This window comes from Geotrypetes seraphini, chromosome 17 (genome assembly GCF_902459505.1).
Source record: "Geotrypetes seraphini chromosome 17, aGeoSer1.1, whole genome shotgun sequence".
NCBI classification, from domain to species: Eukaryota; Metazoa; Chordata; class Amphibia; order Gymnophiona; family Dermophiidae; genus Geotrypetes; species Geotrypetes seraphini.
The window spans coordinates 5,313,081-5,340,764 of NC_047100.1; the positions used below are offsets into that span (position 1 = coordinate 5,313,081).

General features: G+C 40.7%; 1 protein-coding gene across 1 annotated transcript; it reads right to left on the reverse strand.

Moving 5' to 3' along the window:
• Positions 1-1,945: 1,945 nt before the first annotated feature.
• Positions 1,946-27,684, reverse strand: RUVBL1 (RuvB like AAA ATPase 1). Its single transcript, XM_033926069.1, has 11 exons — positions 27,442-27,684; positions 23,554-23,640; positions 22,525-22,657; positions 17,892-18,043; positions 16,976-17,065; positions 15,455-15,604; positions 13,842-13,905; positions 13,359-13,557; positions 12,668-12,770; positions 3,614-3,705; positions 1,946-2,831 (listed from the first exon to the last, which is right to left on the reverse strand). The coding sequence occupies exons 1-11, from the start codon at positions 27,580-27,582 to the stop codon at positions 2,672-2,674; spliced, it is 1,371 nt and encodes a 456-aa protein (XP_033781960.1). The 5' UTR covers positions 27,583-27,684; the 3' UTR covers positions 1,946-2,671.

Consider the following 27,684-nt stretch of genomic DNA (forward strand, 5'->3'; position numbering starts at 1 on the left):
ATCTGCTGTTGCAGGTTTTCTCCTGGAATCAGAGGTCCCTCTAATGAGAGCAGTGCTAGCAGGTGAGCACCTCTTCCTGAACGCCTCCTACAAGCCAGGAAATAGAGGCAGCAGTGATGCCTTCTGTCCAACACAAGTTTTTTCTCTCTACAAGCAGCCCCCTCTCACCCTGAGAAAAAAGTTCTCAACCCCTCAGAGCTAGCTTGCAATCTACTAAAATAAATTTTAAAAGGATGACAAGCATCACTGTTCCTTGAAGAACCTGCGTCTTTCTAGAGCAATCTAAGTGAAAGAGGTTGGGGGGAGGGTGGTGTGGAGGAGAAGAGAGGTAATGTGCAAATTACAAAGAACTTCTCTCTTGTTCCTGTAGGAGCTGGCCTTGAGAGATTGCACGGACAAGAACATAAGCATTGCCGCTGCTGGGTCAGACCAGTTGTCCATCGTGCCCAGCAGTCCGCTCACGCGGCGGCCCTCTGGTACCTGTGTCCATTCTGGTTCAGCAGGAACTTGTCTAACTTCGTCTTGAATCACTGGAAGGTGTTTTCCCCTATGACAGACTCCGGAAGAGCATTCCAGTTTTCTACCACTCTCTGGGTGAAGAAGAACTTCCTTACGTTTATAAGGAATCTATCCCCTTTTAACTTTAGAGTGCCCTCTCGTTCTCCCTACCTTGGAGAGAGTGAACAACCTGTCCTTATCTACTAAGTCTATCCCCTTCAGTACCTTGAATGTTTCGATCATGTCCCCTCTCAATGTCCTCTGCTCGAGGGAGAAGAGGCCCAGTTTCTTTAATCTTTCGCTGTATGTCAGCTATCCCAACCTCTTAACCATTGTAGTCGCTCTTCTCTGGTTTGGTTTTCAGAATATCCATACTGAAAATGCACAAGAGCAAGTTGCATGCCAAAGGCGGCAGTGGGTGCCCATCCCTCTTTTACCTAGTCCTTCTGGGTATTCTGAAATCCTGACTGGGTGGGTGGACCTTGAGGACTGGGTTGCAAACCCCTGACTTAATGGGCAGGGCCCATGAAATAGTGCAGTGTTGCCCATCAGTCTTGAAGTAGCCTGTGGCACTCAGGTTTTCAGGATATCCACAATGAATATGCAGGGAAGATTTACATAGAATGGAGGTCAGATTCATGCATATTCATCGTGGATATCCTGAAAACCTGACTGGCAAGTGGGTACCCCAGGACTAACTTGGGAAACACTGAACTAAAGCTACCTCCATCACCCTCTAAATTCAGCCACTGGACTACAGCTTCTCAACCCACCAGTCCAGTTTTCAGGATATGGCCACTATGTAAGGAACAGATTTGTATACAAAGGAAAACAGGACATGGTAATCTTGCCGTCTCTCATATAACGTACATTGTGGATACTTTTCAAAACAGCACCTCCAAGAAGGTCCCCCCAAGCTCTGTCCGGAGAGCAAAAAGGGACAAGAGAAAGGTCACTACCCAGATCCAACAGGCCCTAACTAACCAGAGGAAAGCCTGCACAGGCTTACCACTTCCAGACTGATTGTAAATGAGACTGCACAGTAGAGAATGACACAGGGACAAATTTGTCCCTGTAGGAACTCAATTTCCCCATCCCGCCCCCGTGAGTTTTGGCACTGTCCCTTTCCTGTAATCTCTGCCATAACTGCACAAGCCTTGGATACTTATGATTTTAAAGATGAGGACAGAACTTGCAGGAATGGGGCAGGGACAAGAAAATGTGTCCCCGTGTCATTCTCTACTGCACAGTGCACTTGTACTACAGCCAAAAGTCAATGTGTTCTCAGTCTCCACCTGCTGGCAGAGGAGCATAAACCCATCTGTTCTGTGCCGGTCTGGAGGGATGCTAAAAGACTAGCTCCGACGCTCAAAACCATGCTACAGTTTTGTTAAAAAAAAAAAAAAAGGGGTGGGGTGGGGTCATGGGACACGACACTTTTTAAAAATTATTGTTAAAAAATGTTTCATTTAAGCTCCTTTTGATGCTAACAGGAAGGTTTTTAAAGAACCAGAACCTCCTCCTTTGACCTGCTTTAAAAACATAGCAAGTAAAATGACATTGTAAAATAAAAGCATCTACGCCGTTGTGACAGACAGGGCTAAAGAAAAGTACACACAGTAGGCATTGTTTGTAAACTTGAATTTGGAACAACACTAACCGCAAAGTTATTCTTTACAAAAGCGTGCAGATGTCCCTCAAAAGAACTGGATTTTGAGAGGAGTTTTCAAAAGAAAGGGGCTGAAGATTGCATTAGTCTTATTCTGTTAAAAATGCTTTTTCTCATCTGATTTGCAAAGCTCTAACTGACCCATCTAAGAGCTCGATTTCATCAGAAACATAAGCTATCCTGTGTAGGGACACAATTTTTTTGACCATTTTATATTCTCCCCCCCCTTCCAGCCAGGGATCCAGGACACCCTCTTTCATAGCCATGAGCCAGCACAGAAGGAAGCCCACATATAGCTCTAGCCACCTTCTCTACAGGACTTTTTTTAAACGCTCTTGTTTAACCAAAGGTAGCTTTTTAGGATAACAGTATTGGGGATAACGCCATAAATCTATTTCTGCTGTCTTGGAAAGTCACAAAGTTCATCCTGACACAGCTAACAAGTTCTGGGGTCAGCTCCACATCAGAAACCATCGAGGTAGCAGTTAAGGCCTGCTTGCAGTCTCATTTCATGTATTTTTCCTGCTGGTCAGCCAGGATTTTTGCTGAAGATTTGGCATCATAGAAAAGTTCATTGATTTCCTCCACATGCTCCTTCTCAATGCCATCTTTTCCATTAATCTTGGCAAGCAGGTTTGCTGGTGTCAACAGCTGCACAGCATACCTGTATGACAGAAAGGAATATGTGAAATATACCATGGCGTAGTGCCTGACTCAAATGGTAGAGATTGAAATGCGTTCCATCGCACAGAAACTGCCAAAAACCTGCCTCAGATCCCTGATCACAACAACAACAAAAAGCCTCTGGCAAAAACTTTTGTACTTTCTGCATCCATAAAATCCCCACTTATTCACTCTTCTGTTTCAGCACAATCAGGAAGTAGGTACGAACTGTAGAGAAAGATGAGTAGGGGGTGGTGGACTATTTTATGGTGCAGTATGATGAGCTCTTAATACACCCTGGGCTTTGGACGTAAATAATGAACACTAGGACCATCCTGTGTTTTCAGCCCTTACAGACTTATGCAAGGCAAGTATCTACCATTATTCCTGTGAAAACAAGATCCATGATACTGACAGAGTGATTTATTAAGTCCTTATAAAAGGCAAATACACCCACCCTGAGAAAGTACACCGTTGACTCGATATCAAATCATTCAATGCTAATACTAAATCTCTTACAAGGTGGTGAAGTGTTGGACCCCGTTTCTGAACAGAAGATTTCTGCTTGAGGCCAGAGGCTAGCTGTTGCACCTCAAAGGCGAGGCTAGTGTATTTCTCAGCCAATCCTGGCTTGTTCAACTAAGAGGGGCACCCAATGTGGCTCTAGGCTACAGAGCAGGGTTGACGCAAGAGAGCTCCTTTCAGACCAAAGCTGGTTGCCTACGCTGGACCTGCCAGTTCCTGCTGTGCTATGTTATGACATTGGGCCATACTTAAGTTTACCTTAATGTGGACTTGGTGCCAATTTCACTCAGGTGATTTAATGCCTCTTCACTGATGTTGATCGCTTCCGTCTGAGCACGAATTTTTACAATCTGAGAAAGATGCAAAATTCAAAACTTTTGCACTAGTATAAACATTTATATAGATCAACCTCTTAACTGAAGTAACAGTATAACCAAAGTGACAGATGAAGATTAGTTACTGAAGTGCAGAAAAGCATGAAATAATCCATCAAAACTACTGTACAGATGGTCATTAACATTCCCCCGAGTTCTGCTAGTAAGACACAGTCATTAAAGCTACATATAGTTATCCAGCCCTAGATTATTCACTTAATGATAAAGGATGTAATTAAATCAAAAGCAGAGTCTGAAGTGAGGTAATATATGTCACTATGTTGCATTGGCTTTTTATCTTGCATGCCACATCTCTTCCGTCGTATGGTTCACTACTTCAGTCTCATGCCTTTTATAGGACCTACCGACAATGTGCATTCATAATAAAGCAATGTATCTGAGCAGGACAACTGGGCATGTAGGCAATGTAACTCTCCTTTAATTGCAGTGGCTGGTGTTTAGCTCACGGCGATTTATATTCATTTGGAGTAGGTATTTTCCCGTCTCCAGAGGACTTACTACTAATTTTGTACCTGACGCAATGCAGGGTTAAGTGACTTGTCCAAGATCACAAGACGCTGCCATAGAATTGGAATCCGGTTTTGCTGGGTCTCAGCTATTGCTCTATCCATTAGGATCACAAAGGCATGGAATGAATGTTTAACCAAATTCATTCCAAATGCATTTTCCTATCAAACTTTAGAAAGTCAATTAGAACTTACCTTTTCGATAAATTTCTTTGACTCCATATCTATATTGATGTATCTTTACACATTTTAAGCTAAATTTGGCTGATGTCATTTTGAAAGCTTTTGTAATATCGCTGCCTGTAAACCGCATTGAACTATTTAGGGTACTGCGGTATAGAAAAATAAAGTTTTTATTATTATGCTGCACTAGGCAGAAATGGGGAATATAGAAAATACAGATGACAAATGAAAATAGCCAAGGAAGAACAGAGAGACATGAAGGCTTGGGAAGGTTGAGGCACAACGCTGGGGGTGGGGGCAACACTCAAGAGGAGAATCTGTCTAGCACGGTGACCAGAGTTAACACTGCTCAAATAAAACTTGAGTAGTGGAGGGGATAAAAGTAGACACAAATTCATGAGGTGAGAAGGATTTAAGAGAGACCCTGGACTTTATTGCCAGAGAAAGTGGTAAAAGCAGTTAGCTTAGCAGGGTTTACAAAGATTTGGATACTTTCCTAAAAGAAAAGTCCCTAAGCCATTATTAAAAGATGGACTTGCAAAAATCTACTATTTATAGCATCTTGTTAGGTACTTATGACCTACATTGGCTATTGTTGGAAACAGGATACCGACTTGTCTGTCCCGGTATGGCAATGCTTATGACGCTCCAAAAAAAAAAAAAAAAAGAGAAACCGGGTAGTATTTATCACTTCACTTCTTCAAAATGAAGGGGGTTCTGAAATAGCTGTGTGCTATAAGAGGTCCCATGATCCCCTTCCCAAGTTGAATTTCTGATGTTCCTCTCCTGGTTAGTTTTAAAAGAAATTTTAGTGTGTACATGTGAAAGACCCACCTGGTACATGGGATGTAAAGATGTTTTGAACACTAATTTTCGAAGCCATCCTGGTGTAGAAGATAGAAGACAAACAGGTTCTTGCATGATAATTGGAAGTGATTTTGCTCATTTTGAAGAAGTGAAGTGATACACACTACCCGGTTTCTCTCTTTTTTTCATGATATGCAATTTGCGGGGTAGATGTGAAATGTGTTAGCTATTTTTGAATCTCCTGATTAACTGCAATGCTTATGACCCTGACAGGTCAGAGAGATAGAAGAGAATGCCTTCCTTGCCAGTCCACCATGCCACCCCTGATCAACACATGCTTAATTCCTGAAGATGCACCCCAAAACCTACTACATTTAATCAAATCTATTGATTAGCTATGTTTGTGGAGTACCAATTTGAAAACCTTTGCAAAGCTGAGGAAAAAACTAGTGTCAAAATACTTGTACATATAAAGCTTTTGGAAGTGCACAAGTCTGTATTACCAGCTGAGTGATAAGGGGCAGACTGGATAATGATGTTGTGTGTTGTAGTGCTGAGATAACTCTGGAACAGCGAGCCTCATATAATACAGGTATTTTTCACTTTGGCAGCTTCGTAAACAAGATAGCAAGCAGCACTTGTTAAATTAAACCTATAAAAACGCATATGGGGTGTATACTGCCAAAAAAGAAACTTTAAAACAGTATCTCTGGGAGTAATTCCTGTTTGTTAGTTTTTAAAATTCTTTTTTTCAAGTTTATTGCTGATGCAAAAGGCTCAATAACCGGAGGTTCATGCAAAGATTTCCTTTAAGCGCCAGTGTTTTTTGTTTGGTTTTTTTTAAAGCTCTGCCTAAGCTAGTAAATGAAAAAGAAATAAAAAAGGCAGAAACAGAGTAGAAATGAACGCCCTGGCCGAAACTATTCACAGTACATCTTTAATTCCAGAAAGTGGATTACCTACCAGGAAAAACTGGGCAAAAAGGCACAACTCCTAGATTATTAAGTGTTAATTCTTATGAACTTTAGATGTCTCATCATATTGAATCATTTGTAATGGCATGCACTTCAACCAAAATTAAACATTACATTTAGCTTCTAATGTACACTGCTCACTCATTTCAACAATAATTAATCTTACAGACAAAATGACATCAGATACAAAAAGGCCTCCTCCGTAACCTTCTCAGAGGAGCAATATCTATTAGCCATGAAGGACTAATGTCAAACAACAATTAACGATAAAATTACACCTTGGTTACTGGGAACACCTCGTATGTGATTTCATAAGAGATTGGTAAATGCCACATGGGTGCTTTCTCACTCACGCTGCCTCCATTTGAAAGTGAAAATGGACAGTTAATAAATTAGATCTTTAATCATTTAATAACCTACTGCAATACTTTATGAGAGTGTCCAGACTGATGCCACAGCAAGCATGAATTATACTTCAAAGTAACACAAGCATACTAAGAGAAATACATATTCTAGATAAGAGGGCTATGCAGACACACATATATGTCTGAACAGCTATATACTAGACCTGCAGTCAGTGCGAAGCAGACAAAAAAAAAAATATTGCCCAAGCCATCAAGATCTGTCGCAGTTTTAAAGCCACAGTACAACACAAATTTAAAAGTAAAATGGAACAAAACTGACAGGCACTGAGTTTTAGTGTACCTGAAAGTCATTTGAAAAGGGAAAGAGAAGCAAAGCTAGAGTACGTCTACTCCGCTCAAGCTTATAGTAACTTAGTAAATGACGGCAGATAAAGACCTGAACTGTCCATCCAGTCCACCCACTAGTTATTCTCATGGAAAATACATGATTAATTTAACTTGTCTCTTCTTTGATATTTCTGGGTCATAGACTATAAAGTCCAAGGTTCCAAATGCTGAAATTGCCCTCCAAGCTCACTCCAGCCTATCCAACCATCCTGTTTGCAGGATATCTACCATAAAGTCTGACCAGTAACATCCTCATGTTCCAAGTTAGTGGAGTTTGGACAAGTTCTGGAGGAAAGGTCCATAGTCTGCTACTGAGTCTGACACTGGGGAAGCCACTGCTTGCCCTGGGATCAGTTGCTTCTATTTCAGTTTCTACCAGATACTTGTGACCTGGATTGGCCACTGTTGGAAGGACACTGGTCTGACCCAGATTTAACTCTTTAAGGCAGAACAAGAATTCAGTGTCACAGGGCACAGTTAAAAATGCCTTATGACTAAGGGCTACACACTAAAACATTTAGAAAACCTAATATCAAGAGAGGTAAAAGATACCTCTAATCAATTTACGGAACAATAGGCAATGCCATTAAGGGGATTATTTTCAAAACAGAAAAACATCTAAAGAGCAGCAGATGGACCTTTTTTTTTTTTTTTTTAAATCAAGGCGTCCAGATCACTATTTTCAAAACCCGTTTTTATGACGGTTTTCTATGCAGTTCGTTTAAATCTCAAGGGGGCACGCATTGAAGACTATGTATTGAGCAGGCTTATAAGAGAGTTTTCTGTGATAATGAAACACTGTGAAAATGTCCAGGGCAAAAAATATAGGATGTTTTAGGCTGGACCTCTTTCAGTAACAACTAAGGCTTCGGTGCATAATCACATCTCCAGCAAAGGTAGGTGCCGGCAAGATAGGCCAGGGTGTGAATCGCGCCTACAATGGTGTTAGGGCAGCCTAAAGCACCTCCATAGGCATGATTCCGGCACCTTAAAACTCAGTTAAAAATGTCATTTGAATAGCATTTTTAACTGAGTTTGGGCTCCTACTGGCACACAACCTTAGGACCTCACAGGTCAACAATAACAACAGATAAGGACCAAAACAGGCCTCTATCCAATCTGCCCAGCTCTGGATATAGGACATCTTAGCTCTCCTGCTTACCAAGAGCAATGGGAAACAATCCTTACGCATCTGTAAGGCAGAAAAAACACAGTCTGTGTGCGAGACTGCATTTCTTCAGAATAAGAGGCGCTGGAATGATGCCAAATAGTACCAAGTGGATTATTTTGTGTTTTATACAATACAATACAATCTTTATTCATATACTGCCAATAGCTCCATGACGTTCACAGTGGTTTACATAAATAATTATGGTGATCCAAATTATTATGTAATATTACAATTTTAGGAATTAATAACAAATTCTTGAAATAGATAGGTTTATAGGTCTTTTTTGAAAACTTAAAATTAAATTGCTGCTTAATATTAGTTGGCAATGCTTTTCATAGTTTTGCTGCTTGATATGTCCATGTGGAATTAAAAGTTCTATTGTATCATATGTGGAAATCGAAAAGTATCATTATTTCATAGGTTCAAAGACGGGTTATTAGAAAAATTAAAAAGTTGGGAGTTTCTCCAAAACATATTTTAAATAATATACAATAGAATTTATAACGTATTCTCCCTTCTATAGGTAGCCAGTGTAATTCTCGTAAGTATGGTGAAATCTTATCACTTTTCTTCAATCTGAAGATTAATCTAATAACGGTATTCTGTAGAGTTTGACATTTTTTTTATTATAAATTTCAGGTAATCTAAGGCGGTGACATTGCAATAGTCCAATAGAGACAAAACTAAAGATTGAACTAATAGGCGGACTTGATAATTATCTAAAAACTTTCTAATCCTTCTGAGTTTCCAAAAGAGACCAAAAGACTTTTTTATTAACCGGTTGACTGATCAAAATGAACTCCTAATATTCTTATTACATTCAACGGAAGGGAAATCTTTTTAGTGTATCATAAAGCACATCATGACTTTTTACTTTGGTTTCATGGACATCTATTTATGTTATTAAAGCATTACTAAGTATCTCAATCTATAGAGAAACAGAAGAGGTGCTACTGCACTTTTTCCTAGTTCGGATATATCTTTGAGATAGGGTGACCCCCACCAAATGCATGCAGTACTTAAGGTGGAGTTACACTATGGATCGATATGCAAAAATGTATTCTTATCTGTTAAATTGACTTTCTTTGAAATTTTGCTAGACGAATGCAGATGTGAGGACAGCATATCTTAAACCAGCAGATGGAGACAAAGAACCACAACTTTCCAGTCACATCACCATAAAAAAGGTGTACTTCAGACAAGGCACTTGGCAGCATCTTTAGTCAAAGTATTATAGAGAACAACTCCTCCTAATTAGGAACAGAATAAACTACAAAGTACACTTTTGAAAGCAGAATAGATCCCTTTAAATACTACACACCTTCTCTTGAAGCCACAAGGGAAGGGAAAGGAGACGAGAGTACAGTATGTTATTTTTCTGTCCCTTGGTTTAAAGTCCACTGCACCAACCATTAGGCAAACTCCTCAAACTTGCTTCCTGCTTTGTTAAGAATGTCCATAAAACGTGAAACTGTCAGAGCCTGGTATCCCTTTTTAGCTTCACTTTTTTGGGAGGAGGGAGCAACCATCACGGGGGTGGGGGGGATTAAGGAAGTCCTGTGCCCTAATCCCACCAATGAACAACTGCTCGGAGTACCTTTTTGTACCCTGGACATGACCGAAACAGGTCTTAATTTTAAGACGCCCTTCTTTCTAGAACTGGATGTTTCTCCCCATTTGATTATCACAGTTGGATGTCCTGAATTTAGGTCCCTCTCTAACCCTGCCCAAAGCAAGCCCCCCTTGCTACTCAGATGTGCTTGAAACGTCCAAATTCCAATTTTGCAAAAGGGACATTCATGCTCATTTGGTCATTTTGAGACACCATAGTCTTTGAAAATAAGCTTCTTACCCCCTTCTTTTACAAAGAGAGCCTTAGTCTCCCAGCTGTTCTTCACAATACATTCACATACAACTGGTCACCTCACTCACTGTTCCCTTTTCTTGACCAAACAAGAGACAAATGAAGATGGATGTGGCAGCAACGGGTTCCTAGCCGGACATTTTCTTACCGCCATTTTATATTACATCATCTTTGCGCTCATCCCAGGTATTGTAATACAGCAGAAAGAACAGGAATGCTAACCCTCTTTATAATCACTAATTCACATTATGTTTTTCCTTCCTTTATATTAAAGTGCCTGTAAACCATGCCGAGCTCTATTTTTATAGAGGATGTGGTATATAAACTAAGGTTTAGTTTAACACTATCATTTTTTTTTCATTCTTCATTTCATGATATTGATTTTAATTCCAGCTCATGTAAATTTGTATCACATTAGCACATTAATGAAAACAGTCGAGCCACTTGATCTTCCTATATAAATCTGTTATAATGAAACCAGTTTACTGTTAGCCAGAAGTGTATTGCTGAAGGAGAAATTGATTTCCTTTAGTCGAGACCAATCAAAACTTGTGGGTATTGTGTCCGTCAATAAAGAGGGGGTGGGGAAGAGAGAATATAGAATTTGTGTGCTCAGCCCTAATGCCTTTGTATTTTCTTAAAGCAGAGAAATCCTTTAAAAGCTCAGAAACTATTTAAGAATAACATGAATTCTGCATAAAGAAAGCAACACCAAAAAAAAAAAAAAAAAATAAGAAAGCGACACTTTGGATTTAGCCAACACCTTTTTCAGTAGTAGCTGACGGAGAGTTAGATTTGAACCCTTCAATGTAAGTTGGTACCAGAGGCAATGAAGGGTTATTTATTTTGTTTTCAGGGTTTATAAACTGCTAAGTGGTGTACATATCAAACATACACAGTTACGAAAACAAACAATATAATAACAAATAATACAAAAAATAGTAAAAGTTAGTAATTGGCAGAGCATTTTAAAGTGCATGATAAATTCAAAATCATTCCTCCTTAACCTTAATCTTCCCTTAAAATTGGACACCACCCAAACCTGGAGAATTGAATCCCACTGAGTGTACAAAAAGCACAGTTACTTACCGTAACAGGTGTTATCCAAGGACAGCAGGCAGATAGTCTCACATGTGAGTGACGTCATCCACAGAGCCCTGGTACAGACAGCTTTAGAAGTGCATCGCCACTTTAAGTCTTTAGAAACTTCGCGAGTGCCTTCCCGCCCAACCTCAGTTCCATAAGCAAGCTAAGAAGCCAACTACGTCGGGTGGGAAGCCATTCGCGCATGAGCGGTGCGGGCAGTAGCAAAGTTTCTAAAGATTTAAAGCGGCAATGCACTTTTAAAGGCTCCATGGATGACATCACCCACATGTGAGAATATGTCCTGGGATAAAAGCATCTATGAATAGTTGAGTTTGAACGACATATGATCCCTGCATACTTTCAAAGTTATTTTCCAGCTACAGAAAAAAAGAACCATTTTTGATCTAACATAGTGGACTCCATCTTCCTTCAGACTAATCAATTGCATCCCTCCCTCAGGTCTCAAGTTTCTTACTGGTTGGTAAATCTCCCACAAATTCTGAAAACAAATAGGAGCAGAAGAATATAATACTTTGTGAACAACCAACAACACATTATGGGATATCCACTGCTGTGCTGGTAACCAATGTAAAGACTTCAGAACTGGAATAAGATGTTCAATTATAGGGATACCCACAATTGACCTTGCAGCTAAATTCATTAAAAGCTGTAAAGGTTTACACCTCCGTTAAGTTTACTTGCCCAAAGATCACAAGCAGCAGCAGTACTATTTGAACTGGGCTTCCTTGGTTGTCAACCTAGTGCTCTAACCACTAAGATACTCTCTAATGGGAATACACGAAAGAAAGGTTAGCAGGAAACAACTAGTTTCTCTTTCCTTAGCATCCTCACCAGCCTGGTCCAGAATTTTATTTTTAAACTCTTGTCCGAGTGATAAGGGAGGAAGAAAAGGAAGAATGGGGGTAGGGGCAAACTCCTCTAGAATACCCCCTACCAGGTTCTTTCCCCTACTCTATTCATCACCTCTCCTTTTAGGCTCAGAGAAATGAATTCCAAAATTTAAAATGCAATTAAAGATAATACTTTTATGAGAGAACATATGGACCCTGATGCATGCTTGGAGCCTCTGGAGCAATGGTGACATTGTCTTATGGCAAATAGGATTTGCCACTTTTTTCTCTCATTTCTTTGATGGAAGAAAATTACATTCCATCATTTTTCCTGTTCTATTTCTTCTCACTTTGTTTAATTTAACCCTCGTCGTTGTTTTGCCTCTGTAAACCACTTATACTGCTTATCTTAGTCAGTTATCAGAAATAAATTTAAACTTGAATCTACCGAATGCCAGCTAGGCAACTGGCCCAGGAGCGGACTTTAACAAACTAACCAGGAGCTGAACAGAAAACCATCTGCTACCTGCTGGAGACAGAGAAATACCAGGTTTTAAAGCTACACAGTGCCCTCTTAGCACACAATTCTGTATTCACTGTCTCCATCTGCTGGTTGATGGTACAACACCTGCAAAATCTGGACTGGTCTGGTGAAGAGAAGATGCTGATAGTATGCTGGGATCCTGTTTGTAATAAATCCAGTGTCTATCCAGTGCCACCTACCTGTTTCATTTCTTGTGGTGTGTATAACATTGTTCTAATAATCATCACTCTGTCCAGAAGATCCAGGGGTATCCCATGAGGAGATACTATGTCTTCAGTGCCTCTAAACATACACACACACAAAAAAACATATTCACAAATCCATCAGCAGAATAAAATGGCAAGGTTTTGTTAAAGTTTGCAGATTATAACAGAAGAAAACCAAAGTTTAAATTTTTATAGGACATATAAAATATAATAGCATGACATCATTGATCCTATGTCTTAATCACAGACGTGCCATTCTGCCATCCTTTCACAGGGTCTAGGCATTCTGCCCATCCTAGACATTTGTTGGAGGAGGAATTGTACTTAAGTGATACAAGCACACATGCAAAGAGTGAGAGTTTCCTAAGCATTAAGATGAACAAGTTGCTTTCTTAATCATGGTCAATTCTCACACAGCAAAGAATTACAAATTATGTATAAATATCTATTCCCAAAAGATCATTATTATTATTTTTTTATTTATATACCACTTATAACTTAAGTGGTTTATATTCAGGTACTCAAGCATTTTTCCCTGTCTGTCCTGGAAAGCTCACAATCTATCTAATGTACCTGGAGCAATAGGGGACTTGCCCAGGGTCACAAACAGCAGCCCACAACCCTAGATTGAACACTACATATTGAGCGGGTCCAGCCTCTGTACCTGATGACACAGTTGCCTCGGTTGGTTGCAAAGATGACAATGGGAGCAATTGACGATTCAAGGGCTCGATGTAAATACGTGAAACATTCTATGTCCAACATGTGAACTTCGTCAATAAACAGCACCCCCGGCACGAGTTCAGCAATGCCTTGGTCGATGTATTTATTCACTACCTTGTTAATCTCTCCTCGCAGCTTGTCTAAAAGAGAAAAGGGAAGGAAATTTGTAATGCTCTCTTCCATAGACTGTTACTGGTTGTGGACACGTACAGTCTGCACTTCTAGGAATGAAAGGCAAAATCTCCTCCAAGATCTTGCAGCAGATATAGTCAGCAACTGGGGATGGGCAAGGCACGCTTTGTAGGTTGGCATTTGTATTAAATGCCCCAAAAGACTGACCATAACCACACAGGGAAAAGCAGCACCCTTAGTGACACCCGGCTTGTGCACTGGGTGTACTCCTTTTAAAACAAAAATACTATACCTGTGATTTCCGTTTTCTTGGGTTTCATTAATTGTCCCATCATGGAAAGGATGTCCTGTCCACCCTAAATAAAACAGAATCACTTATGTTACTGGTCCCATCTTAATTCCTACACGATGCATATACTTAAGGCCCCTTCATTTTCATTTTAACTATTCCTAGCATTTTAGTAAAAAAAAGTAGTAAAAAAATATTCTAATCAGCACTCAAGGTTCTAAACACATCAAAACTTGACCAATTCTGAAAAGCAATTTCAAAACAACTCCTGCAATATAGGCAGTCCCTGGGTTAAAAAAAACTTCAGGTTTTTAAATTGTTCTTAAGTTGAAGTTGTATGTAACTCAGATCCTGTACAGCAGTTTTTCTCAACTCGGTCCCGGAGTCCCCCCTTGCTAGTCAGATTTTCAGGATACCCACAATGAATATGCATGAAAAAAATGTGCATATTATAGAGGCAGTGTATGCAAATCAAATTTATGCAAATTCATTATGGATATCCTGAAAACCTGACTAGCAAGGGGGTACTCTGGGACCGAGTTGAGAAACACTGCTGTACAGTACAGTCTATAAAAACATTAAATATGAAAGAAACAGTCCTCAAAACAAAGTACTGTAGTTTAAATAGAAAGAAAAGATAGGAGGTTTATACTTATTTTTGTTTTTCATCCGTCCCACTGTTCCCTCTCCACCACCACATCCAACATTTCTCCCTTTCATCTCTCTTTTCCTCATGCATCTGTACCTCTAGCCTCTCCCACCACCTTGTCCAATATTTCTCTCTCCCTTCCTACACCCAACAATTCACCGCTTTCTTCATTTCCTCATGTACATCATCTCTCTTTCCCTCACTTGGACACCCATGCCCAACAATTCTCCCTTTCTATTCTCTCCCCATCTCAGCATCTCTTTCCCTCACTCCCTCCATTCTTCCAGTCTATCTCCAAGTTCATGCTCCTCCGTCCTTGCTGTTTTTGGGATGTGCTATGGGGGGGAGAGAAGCCGGTTCCCAGGGTGGGGTGGAAGCCAGCAGCGCCAGTGGCCTGGGGGTGGGGTGTGTGTGTGTCTGTTTTTGGGATGTGGAACAAATCATCTGAGTTTTCTTTGCTTCCTATAGGGAAGCTCGCTTTGATATACAAGCACTTTTGGTTTACGAGCATGCTTCTGGAACGAATTATGCTTGCAAACCAACCAAGGTACCACTGTATTTGTATTCTGACATAAGAACATTGTGCAGCTTTGTATCACTAAGCACTAGAACTGCTCTGCCTTGTAGATCTTATTTTCTAACAACCCCCTTCAAAAAACACAAAAACCCCACCCCACACATGACAACACTCACTAGCCTGTACATGGTATCTGACACAACAAAACAATTATATAACATTTTCAAAAAGTGTTAGGTTCCAGATGTTTTTAACAGACAGTGCGGAATTTGAACAAATGTGAATGAAACATTCAGTTCTTCCATTTAATGCTGATGTTAGCCAGACTCCTCACTGCAGCTGGTTTTGTATGTAAAATTGATAACCTACACAAAGATTGAATAACTAAATGGGTCCATGGTACATTTGCATTTAACATGGTCTACAATTTCCTCCAGTCTGGTTCAATACCTGTGGTCTAGCATTGGCTACATCCAAATCATGTAGGGTGACATCCTGAATGATTTCCCTTTTCTTGTGCACATCGCCCTTGGGCAAGGGCACGTACTCTTCAGCTTCAAGGTCGAATTCCGTAGCATAGGTGTCGCACCTGCCTTGCCGCTGTAGGAAGAGTGCAGGTGCAGAGTGAGTTTCACTGCCAAGGCCCTGATCGACAGTAACTGATAAAGATAAAGGGCTTGACTTCACAATTACAGTCCTGACAAGCTTCTGTTGACAGCTCAGAAATAACCCTCCTTTTTGCTTTGGCCACAGAAGGATCCCATCTGCCTAACACAAAGTTTGGGCTCCACTGAAAAGTTTTCTACGACTTTCTCTCTATTTGCATGAAGTTCTCATTAAAGAGATACCTTCAGTTGATTAAGGACGAGGGAAGTGAGTTAAAAAAATTTATTATTTATCAATTTTAAACATACAATATCAAGAATTAATCTTGTACAGAAAAGTATTAGCTAAGAACAAATAATACATAATCTATATCTGGAAATAAAATACATAAGCTAATCCAAAGTCCACATAATGATTGAGAGTCTTTATTACTAGAACGAAGAAAAACAAATTTGCAAAAACCTTAGGAAAACTAGGTTCCAACATCTGAGCCAGAATTTAATTTCTAAGAGTTCAAAAACGCAGTTGTGTGTGTATTTCAAGGATTTATAAGGGCAACTTAAATAAAAGGTACCCCCCTATAAGCAAAACTCCAGGTTTTAACATCAGAGGGAAGTGGTTTTATTCTTATGCAGGTGGGCGAGTCATCCAAGATGCTGGATGCTGTTCGCATCCATTTCACAGGAAGTTAAAATGTCAGATGAGATAAGGAGAGGAATGCCACTTAACTGTACTCTCTTTCACAAGCAGGCAGCTAACAGGGACAGTATTTATGCAGTTTTTAATTACAGAAAGATCTGGTTATGAGCAAACTCCTCCTCCTCCCCCCCCTCCCCCCCGTGGCTCATCTCTTGCTTATGGGATTCTAGAGATGAAGAAGTAAAATATTCACAAATGCTCTTGATCTTTGATCATCAAACAATGGAAACAGAAAGTAACATTCTGTCATAAGTCTACTCTCTAAGAATGGTTGTTAGAAAACTAAGAATGGTTGTTAGAAAAAATGTTGTCGGGTATACAGTTAGTTTATTTGATATACCGCCATTATTAACAAAAAAAAGTCAAATCAAAGCGGTTAACAATAGATAAAAATCAAAGGGAAATGTACACTGTACAATTAACAATACTAGACACAAAATGACAATTAAGGGCAGGAAAGGTTTACAATATCAAGAGGTAAGAACAAATAAGGGAAAAACATAAGGATAGGGGAAAAAGAAAAAGCGAGAAGAAGAAAGTAAAGGAAAAACTAAACTGAAGTGGGCAAAAGGATAATTTTGGAGCCGAAATGTGTCACAGCCAGATATCCAAAGCAGAAGGAAAGTAAACAGAGAAATGACAGAAATATGGTGCTCTTAGACTTACCTTGACAGCCCCACTGTTTGCTTCAATGTAAATCACATCTCCTACTTCTACACGCTCCTTCTGTAAACTTTCAAAGATGCTGGGATCGAGCTGAAAAGAGGTCAGACATGAATTTTTTTTTACTCAACGAATAGTTAAGCTCCGGAACTTGTTGCTGGAGGAAGTGGCAACAGGATTAGCATATCTGGGTTTTAACATAGTAAATGACGGCAGATAAAGACCTAAATGGTCCATCCAGTCTGCCCATTAAATACATGATTAATTTAACTTGTCTTCTTTGATATTTCTGGGTCATAGACTGTAAAGTCCAAGGTTCCAAATGCTGAAATTGCCCTCCAAGCTCACTCCAGCCTATCCAACCATCCTGTTTGCAGGATATCTACCATAAAGTCTGACCAGTAACGTCCTCATGTTCCAAGTTAGTGAAGTTTGGACAAGTTCTGGAGGAAAGGTCCATAGTCTGCTACTGAGTCCGACACTGGGGAAGCCACTGTTTGCCCTGGGATCAGTTGCTTCTATTTCAGTTTCTACCAGATACTTGTGACCTGGATTGGCCACTGTTGGAAGAAGGATACTGGGCTAGAAGGACCACTGGTCTGACCCAGAATGGCTATTCTTATGTTCATTAATGGATAAAACATATTCAAAGCACATAGGCAAGATTTATAAACACTTAGGTGGAAAAATAAGAGTTGCATATATGGGTTTATGTCAATGTAGATTACTTTCAGAAAGATCAAAATGTAACCAAACTGTCTAAACCCAGCAAGCTCTCAAAACCATTTTCTTTTCAAAATAAATGAAAATATAAACTATTAAACTTAATAGGATTTTATCCTCTGGTTCTGATATAAAAGGCACACAGAATGCAGGTGCATGGACTATAATAGGTACAGGACTTTATATAAAAACATACCTTTAACTGTTTGGTACCTTTGGCTGTTTTCAGCCCAATAATCACATGGCTGATTGTTTTGCCATATCCTCCCATGGGGTTTTCAGTCTCACATGGAGTTAATTCTGTCACTTCACCTTCATAGACTTCCTTTGTCTCTTTAATCCTTAGTCCTGAAAAAACAAAACAAACCTATTCATTTCTTATTTTGGAAAACTACAAATCAGTAGTATAATGTTAATATTCCAAGGTGCACGGGCTAGATTAAACATGTACCATATCACCCACAAATTTTCATGATGAAGTGATATCAGGAAATGGTGAATCTAAAATTTAAGCTGTATACTATGAGCCTGAGATCTGTTAAGTCTAACTGGGTTCAGGCTGCAGAGGTGACATGCTGGATTCTAGGCTGTCATTCTGCTGGGCCTTAAAGAACAGAACCAAGGGATCGTCTTTCAAGTGTGTGACAGGCACAAGTGGAGAGATGCCATGGGAGGGGAAGGGGGGGCACTCTCACTCTATGATTATAGGTTGGAGCTACAAATAAAGGAAATGGTAGTGAAAGAAAACTATAACTCCCATGAAGCTTGAGGCTAGAGTTGGCCCAAGAGCCTCACCACAGATGACACTGATTCAGCAGTCAGAGGATAAGGGTCCCCAGTGCTGCCAAGGCATCCAGTTTGAGCTGGCTGGGGTTTGTAGCATGCCCTTAAGCAGGTCTTTCCCACGTGCTAAGGCCACTTCTACCACAGCCAGAAAATTACGGATTTTTCCATTTTTCGAATTAAGGGCCATGCACCAATGTCGCCATTAGCAGGAATCCATTAAGAAAAGTTAGTGCGCAAGCCCTTACTGCCACCTAATTTATAGGCGGTAAAGGCCGGATTCTGTAACTGGTGCCGATATTGGTGGCCGCTGATCGCGTGTTAATCATGCATCAGCGCCAGGTTCAGAATTACGCCTACGGGAAAGATAGGTGCTGAACATGTAGGCCAGGTTTTCCAGCCTTGACATTTCTAACAATGTTCTTCAATTAACTTAGGCGTCAGCAGGGCCTAAGGGCTCATACATTAATGCATAGCAATGCCAACCCGCTGATCACTGCCCCAGACACACCACATAAAATAAAAACACTTGAGCATACCAGTAATGTGTGTACATCAATGTCCCCTTTAGTAAGCCTTTTATGCTGTACCACGGCTTAGCAAAAGGACCCCTAAAGCCCAGGTTCAGCAGGGCATTTTCTAGTTTTCATGAGCCAGTGTGGGGCCTTGTCAGTGCTTGAGAGCAGGCCTACGCTACTAGTTTTGTCCCTTAATAAAATTTCCCATTGTAGTGGACGGACCTGCTCTACCAGGCCAAGTGGCAGCTTACAAAAGCTACAAAGTGTTGAGTTGCCGCCCCACAATTTTTTTTGCCAAAAGAAATTCAGCAAAAAAGCACTGGGTCCGAGGACAAACACCTTCTCCTTCCATCTAAAAGTCCCCCCCCTTTTTTCTGACATAATTTTTTTTTAAATGTGACAACAAACTTCCCTACCAGAATTTAAAAATGTGTCCAACGGACATTCCTGCCAAAATTCAATCTGAACATAAAAATAGCTTTACTGGGTCAGACCAATGGTCCATCAAGCCCAGTAGCCCGTTCTCATGGTGGCCAACAACCTTTCCTGCCACATTTCAAATTTGTGACCATGAACTTTCCCACCAAAATTCAAGTTCATGACCAACAGTCCTCCCTGTTCTCAATCAGGTTAGTGACACCAGGCCTCACAACATACCCTGAAGAAAGCCACAGCATGGCGGCTGAAACGTTGGATCTATCTATCCAGACGCGGCAAGACCTGGACAACAGCAACAATCATAACAAAAATTTAACCAGGTTAGAAAAGCATTCATTTGGTTTCTAGAATGCAAACTGTCAGATTCACCATGACTTTTTGTGCCTTGAGTAGTTTACAAGCCCTTCTTTCAGAAACCTCACCCAAAGTTGCTAAGATTCTGTAGTTTTCAACTCTTGTTTGTGGTGTTTCAGAACAGTCCACAAGAGGGAACTATGTTTTGTGGTTTCTGCTGTCTTTATTTTCCATTCCAAGGGAACAATTGTTTCAGATTTTGCTGAAACAAAACATTGATTTTATTGCCTCTCTACAAAGCTTCAAATGATAAACATTACTCTGGGACAGGCTGCTCTTTTTGGATAGCTAGAGTTTGGCAATAAAATCTCCGAGAACACTATGTTATGGGGATGATTCCAAAATTGTAAATAGGGGGGTGGGGGGAGGGGAGAAAAGAAAAACCAAACAAACCTGTTCTATTAATGAAACGCTAAACCATAATTATACAAATTATACAAAATGCCACACCAGAAAGTTCTCCATCTTTCACCATAATCAATATTTGTTTAGCTATACCCCTATTGCTGAGATTCAGAGAATTTGGCGCAATACCAATGAAAGCAGCTGTTAGCAATGACTTAAGTCCCTTCTGGTTATCTCTACGAACGACAACGTGGCTGACACGTGTTTCATCTGCAGGTTCAAGTTTCCAAATCTCTGACAGGCCTCTTCATCACCTCAAGGAAATACCACAGACTCCTCTCTTTTCATTGCTGGTCAAGTCTGTCCTCCCCCTCCCTGGCTTGACAGGAACTTAAAGACTAGATAATACCGAAGTCTCATTCTTTACAGAAATCAATAAAAAGGTCACTCTCATTGGGTTCTAGGATGAGGAAAAAGATTTGTCTTCACCGTGTTGCTGCTAAATGCTTATCCAAAGCCAGTGATGACATGGAAGCCAAGAAAATTATCAGTAATGTTTTAAATAAGATAATTTGGTTATCTTTAATCATGTGAAATACAAGCGCATAGACCTAGATTTTAACTGGTTCATCTTCTTGATCCATGCCGGCAGAAACGGCAACTAAAGCAAGATAAACTGTTTAACATCAAAAGACCTTTTACTGGTACTGTAAATCCAATTCTTTTTATCTACAGATAAAAGAGCAACCAGGCTAAGCAGTTAAACAGCCCCCTTCTACTTAGACATCCGAGTCAATATACAGCAGGAGAGAAATTGGCATGCAACACAGTAAGGAGTATGCAGGCTTTTGTTACAATATATACAATTTTAGGGGGGGGGAATGAGTAACAAATGGGAGAACAATATTAAGTGAAGCCAACACAAGGATTACCAGTAACATATTAAAAGCAACAAATTGAGTAGACCAGCACACAGAACACGGCAATGCAATAAATGGTGGCAGACAGAGACCTGCATGGCTCATCCAGTCTGCCTAGAAAGGTGACCAGAGTTGTACCTGCTGCGCTGTAGAGGTTACCGCCTCCCCAAGGTCTTGTTTCTAAATGTGAAAGTCATTTATGTTTTGCTTTGAACAGAAACCTCTGTGATTATCATATGGCTTGGTTTTTTTAAATTCTGCCAGTTTTTGTCTCCATAATCTCTGACGAAGACTCTTCCAGACATCCCACTCCCTCTCTGTGAAAAAGCATTTACGGATGTTGCTTTCTTACAGCTTCATTTCATGTCCCCTAGTTCTAACTTCTGTATTTCTGGAAAATGTTTGCAATCTGTGCAAAACTTTGCTGCGCGACTCATCTTCTACCAACCTCGCTACGCTCATGTCACTCCTCTTCTTAAGTCACTTCACTGGCTCCCTATCTGCCATCGCATACAGTTCAAGATCTTATTGCTGACCTACAAGTGTATTCATTCTGCTGCCCCTCAATATCTCTCTTCGCTTCTCTCTCCTTATCCACCTCCCAGAGAACTCCGTTCCTCAGATAAGTCACTTAGCGTTACTCTTCTCCTCCACTGCCAATTCCAGACTTCATTCCTTTCATCTAGCTGCCCTCTATGCCTGAAATAAATAACCCGAGTTTGTCTGTCAAGCCCTTTCCCGTCCCCTGTTTAAAAGCAGACCGAAAACCCACCTTTTTGATATATCTTTCAATCCTTAACCCTACTCCTCTTCCTTCCAATGCAGCCCACTGATTAACCATTCCCCTTAACTGCATCCATGACATCTTGTTTGTCTGTCTTGCCTGTTTAGACTGTAAGCTCTTTTGAGCAGGGACTGTTTTCCTACTCTTGTGCTGCGTGCGTCTGGTAGCACTATAGAAATAATTAATAGTAGTAGTAGTAAATTCAAGTCAAGCCAAGTATGCAGCAAATCTACAGAAAGAGAAAATGGTCAGTAAGTACAGGGCTTGATAGACCTTTGGTCTGCCCCAATATGGTAACTTATGGTCTTATAAAGGAATTAGTTTAGCAGGGTTTTAAAAAGTTTTGGCTAATTTCCTAAGCCATTATTAAGATGGAGGACGGAAAACTCTGCTTATTCCTAGGATAAACAGCATAAAATCTGTTTTACTCTTTGGAATCTTGCCAGGTATTTGTGAACTGTGTTGGCCACTGTTGGAAACAGGATACTGGGATTGATGGACCTTTGCTCTGTCCCAGTATGGCAACTCTTATATTCTTAAAATGGATTGTAAAGCTATAATCTGTTCCCCCCCCTGCTTTATGAAGTAAATAAAAAAATAAAGAGCTGATAAAAATAGACCCTACACTTATTTGCATTTATCACCAATTCTGACATATGACCACTTTATTTTTCATCAGATTCTTACCAATTGCCCTTCTGAAATTTTCCATCAGTACTTCAGTTTTCTTGATTTCAGTAGAATAGACCTCACTCCCAACCATAGGACAAAAGGGAACTTTACTGCCCAATTCCTGAGCAATAGCCAAAGCCAAGGCTGTCTACAAATTGGAGAGATTACAGTTTGAAACTGCAATAATGCAAAAACTGAAACCACAGTCAAACTATAGTGCAGTTGCCTTATATTTTGCAAATGCTGATACCATAAAGATCATAGCAACTTAAACATAATACAATGAAAAAGATCATATTCCAAGTCACAAAATTCAAACATTTCAGTGCTCTGTCACTTCATCAGCAAACTCTGATACATTAACATTTATGCCCCCTTTTATCAAGCTGCGTTAGGTTTTTTTTTATCATGGGCCGCTGCGGTAAAAGCTCCGACGCTCAAAGAATTTCTATGAGTGTCGGAGCCTTTACTGCAGCGGCCCGCGATAAAAAAAAAACCTAACACAGCTTGATAAAAAGGGGGCCTTAATAAGGAACCCTTTTCTTTAAATTGTGCTGTTAAAAGATTAAGGCCCTCAGATTGGTGCTTTTACACCATAAAGAGCAGCATGCATCTTCCAGGTCTCAAGCTGAGAAACATCAATACTACTTAACTGGTATTAACAACCTTTAATCTTAAGATATCCAAACACAGATGAATTAGATTTATAGAAATGCTTTAACTTTTAACCCATTTTTATATGCCCATAGTTCCATTATAATACAAGTAACTTCGGAAGAATTCATTTAGGTGTGCTAAATTATTTAGCATGAATTAAATCAGTTGGCACCCCTTGAATTCTTCCTTAGTATTCTAAAACTAGCATTTAAGTTCCCCACAGAACTGTTGGCATAAAACACATTTTTATGAATCTCCTTCATCTGAGATCTCAAGAGTTGATTATCTCTAATATACACTGTTCTTGATTTAGTAAGACAGAAATGCCCTGCATTAGACAGAAATCCCCAATACAAGAACAGGATGAAATAGGAGATGGGAAAATACCTTGCCAGTCCCAGGAGGACCTGCTAACAGTATTGCTCTTCCAGCCATCTTCTTACTTTTAATCAGTTCCACTATAACTCCACAAGCCTGTAACAAACAACTTTGCTCAAATTATAGGAAACAAGAATAATTAATTAATTTTTATTTTCATTTGTTAATTTGGATGTAATAGGATATTATGTTTAGAAATGTTATTCTTTTCCTTTCCTATTTAAATGGAGTTCTTTTCATGAATTTGATTTGAGTTATATTGTGAACTGCTTTGATCCTTTTTGGTTATATGCGGTATATAAAGATTTTAATATACATAAGTAAACAGTAATAGGTAATTTTAGAAGGAATGCATGTGTGAATAGTGATTTTACATTGCTACAATGTACAGAATGCATAGATTTAAGAGGGGGTGAGTGAATTCTTGATATGGTTTGAGCAGTCCAAGAAAATATACATATTTCGTATTACAACAGGAATAAATATTTTAAACTCACTGCATCCGTATTTCCACCTGCTTTGGGGGACACTATAAGCTACCAACTTGTCTGAATTATGCGACTTCACCCTCCAAAAAATTATTCTCAAAACACCAAAATGTATTCCACTATTCAGTTCCAACTGAGAATAATGTGTTCCGCTCAAGAAGTGCTTGCGGAAGGAACACATCTTGAGAGAAATATTTTGTTCTCCTTTAGAACAGAATAGTGGCCTAGTTTGTTTTTTGGAGAACACATCTGTGGAAGGTGAAATATGGCCACATTTTATACATATTAGATACATTTTGTTTCTAAACATGTGTAATAAGTGATTTGTTGGCAAATAAGATTTAATGCTAAAAAATGCAGTCATGCACTTGGACTTCAAAAATCCAGGACAGAGGAATAGTATAGGAGAAGAATTTATGTGCATAGAAGAAGAGCGGGACTTTGGGGGTGATTGTGTCTGATGATCTCAGGGTGGCAAAACAGATAGAAAAGGTGACTGACAAAGCGAAAATGCTTGGATGCATAAGGAATGGACAGCAGGAAAAGGGAAGTGATAATGCAGTTGTATAAATCTCTGGTAAGGCCCCATTTGGAATACTGTGTGCAATTTTGGAGACTGCAAAATCAAAAAGATATAAAGAGGATGGAGTCGGTCCAGAGGGCTCCTACAAAACTGATTGGTGATCTTTGTCATAAATCGTATGGGGACAGACTTAGACAACTTAATATGTATACTCTGTAAGAAAAATGGGAGAGGGGAGATATGATAGACATTTAAATATTTAAGTGGCGTTAATGTACAGGAGGTGAGTCTTTTTCAAGTTAAGAAAAACTCCAGAAGGAGAGGACATAGGATGAAATTAAGAGGTGATAGGCTCAAAAGTAATGTAAGAAAATGCTTCTTTACAGAAGGGTGGTAGAATTGTGGAATAGACTCCCACTGGAGATTGTGACCAGTCAGGCTCCGTGCCTGCCAAGGTCCCTGTGGGTGCAGAGAGGAAAGATGATAAGAAACCCAAAAAGGGGATGACCAGGGCCTGGCCCCGTCACTATTTGGATCTCCCGGAGCCTGCTAGCAACCCAGAATTGTGGGTTGGGAAAACTTTTCACAAATCCCAGGAACACAGCAGAGCTAGGACCCAGAAGGGTAAAGCAAGACCTGAAAGCAAGCAGAGGCCCTATTATCCAGGTCACCACCAGGGGAGCCAAAGTGAGGAACAGCTTCTTGCTGATTGAGGTAGATCAGGGCCTGCCCTTTCTCTTGAAAAGCCAGCAGTATTCCACAAACTGTTAGGCAGGATAGGGAGGAAGCTGAGGACTCTCCCTAACAAGGACTTGCCTGGCTCAAGCAAGGGTAATGGTTGTGTGCCCATGGAGGTGGAGGAAACTGGAACCCCTCCAGAATTACCAGTAGCTGATGAGGAGACTCCCATGGAGTTACAAGTGGAACTGCCTGCTGAGGAGTTGTGTGGAGCTCCAGAACCAATGGATGTGGGAGTGACAATCAGCTCCAGCTGAGCAAAGACTAAGTTTTGGGTTGTTTTTTTTTTTTTTACAATTTTTTTGGCTGGGTTCTTTACTTGCTCCCAGTCATTTTCCAAGGACTGGACTGCATCTCTTTGTTAAGCTAAGAGTGTGTGTGGGGGAGAAGTTTGCTTCCATCTTGGTGGGAGTTTGAAAGCTGTTTTTGTGCGCTTTTGAAAGGCAAACTTATGATATTCCTTTTTTACCCAGCCCTGCTACATTTTAGGCTGAAGGCTTTATTTTTGTGTTTGCACTGAAGATGTTGGAGTGAAAAGGCATATTTCTATGAACTTATTTTTGATTACTGTGTTCTGTGCTTACCTGAGCTCTACTGGGGAGCAGACTTGGGGAAAAAGAAGTTCTTGTATAAGCAGCCTTGTGAAAGAGTATACCACAGGGAGGACTGTTTCATCAAGAGGGAAATCCTGAAGGTTGCCAGAGTTTTCCTCTGGCCTTTTGTATTGAACATTTATTTGTTACATTGAACTTTGAGCCATTTTGATTTTTTGAACCATTCTGACTTGATTTTGAACAGTAAATTTCCATTATTGCCATTCTACAACTGTGTTGGTGATTTTTGATTTAGTTCCTCACAATCCTGCAGGGTGACTCTGGTCTGAATCACACGGTGGTGCAATTTTAGTCTGTGGCTACTGGAGGCACTGCAGTCCCGGCCTAGGGCTCCAGTGCTGGCTACAAGATGAAGACTGTATTTGAATTCAAGATTGTATGGGACAGACATATGGGATCTCTTAGGAAGAGGAGGAGACATTGCTGTGAATGGGCAGGCTGGATGGGCCATTTGGCTTTTATCTATCATCATGTAAGTATGAATGAATGTATTACACTCATTAAATTATTTGTCACTTTCTCAACTGTTTACGCTAACTGGCCTTTTTTTGTTATATAATCAACAATTAAAAAGTACCCTCCTTATGGCTGCAAACCATCTCTTGGAATTTTCATTTCAGAGCAGCACTTACAGGGCACGAAGCAAAACCATGAACTGCCTTGACTGTGAATGCACTTTTTATTAAAGCCCTTGTTGACTTTTTTTTTTGTTCCCCACACTTAGGCTCCTCCAAGGCTGTGTTTCCCAAGTTGGTCCGAGAGTACCCTCACCCCTTAACAGTCAAGGTTTCAGGATCTCCACGATGAAAGTAACATAGTAAATGACAGCAGATAAAGACCCAAATGGTCCGTCCAGTCTGCCCAAAATAAACCCTCTATAAATTAATGATTTAATTTAAATTATCCTTTTTCTTAGATATTTCTGGACCAGAAACCCAGCGCTCTGCCTGGTACTATGCTTAGGTCCCATCTACTGGAGTCTAGGTCAAAGCTTACTTCAGCCCATCTAAACCATCCCAGCCCATCCTCAACTGAAAGGCCATATATGGGACACAGACCGCTTAAGTCTGCCCAGTACTGGCCTCCGTTCTTCAATATATGCCGTTATTTTCTGATTAGAGATCCTTTGTGTTCAACCCATGCTTTTTTGAAGTCTGTCACCATTTTGCCCTCCACCCAGGGATATAGTAAGGGGGCAGGGGCAGAACGCACCGGGTGTCATATTGATGGGGAGGGGGGCGCAGCACCTCTCTGCCCCACCACACCAAACTCACCAACCCTTCCCCTCTGAACCACTTCCAGGTCACACGGCCAGGAAGTGACATCAGGGGGGAAACCCAACACTAGGGGCACACTGAAGAAGCCACTTGCGCTGGTAAAGATTTCCAGGGGTACGTGATGGGGGGAGGGGGAAGCGCGGGGGCGCCGCCACCTCCCCTCGCTATCCACCACCTGCCTCGGGAGCGCATTCCAGGCCTCAGCCGAGTTCTTGCGGCCCTCTCGAAAGGCCGCCCTAAGGGCCCGGCCCCCTCACCTCTCGGGCGTTCTCCTGCCCCACCAGCCCGGCGGCCGCCTGCTTGGCCAGGCCGCCCTCGTCCAGCCCCAGGCCCTTCACGTGGCTGTGAGCGGCGATGCGCTGGGTCTTGGTGGTGCTCTTCACCTCCTCGATCTTCATGGCTGCGGCAGCGCGAGCAACGAGTCTCTCCTCACGCGCTCGTAACCAGGCGGGTTACCAAGGCGCGAGGAAGCGGCCCGACCCGGAAGCGCCTCCGTCAAC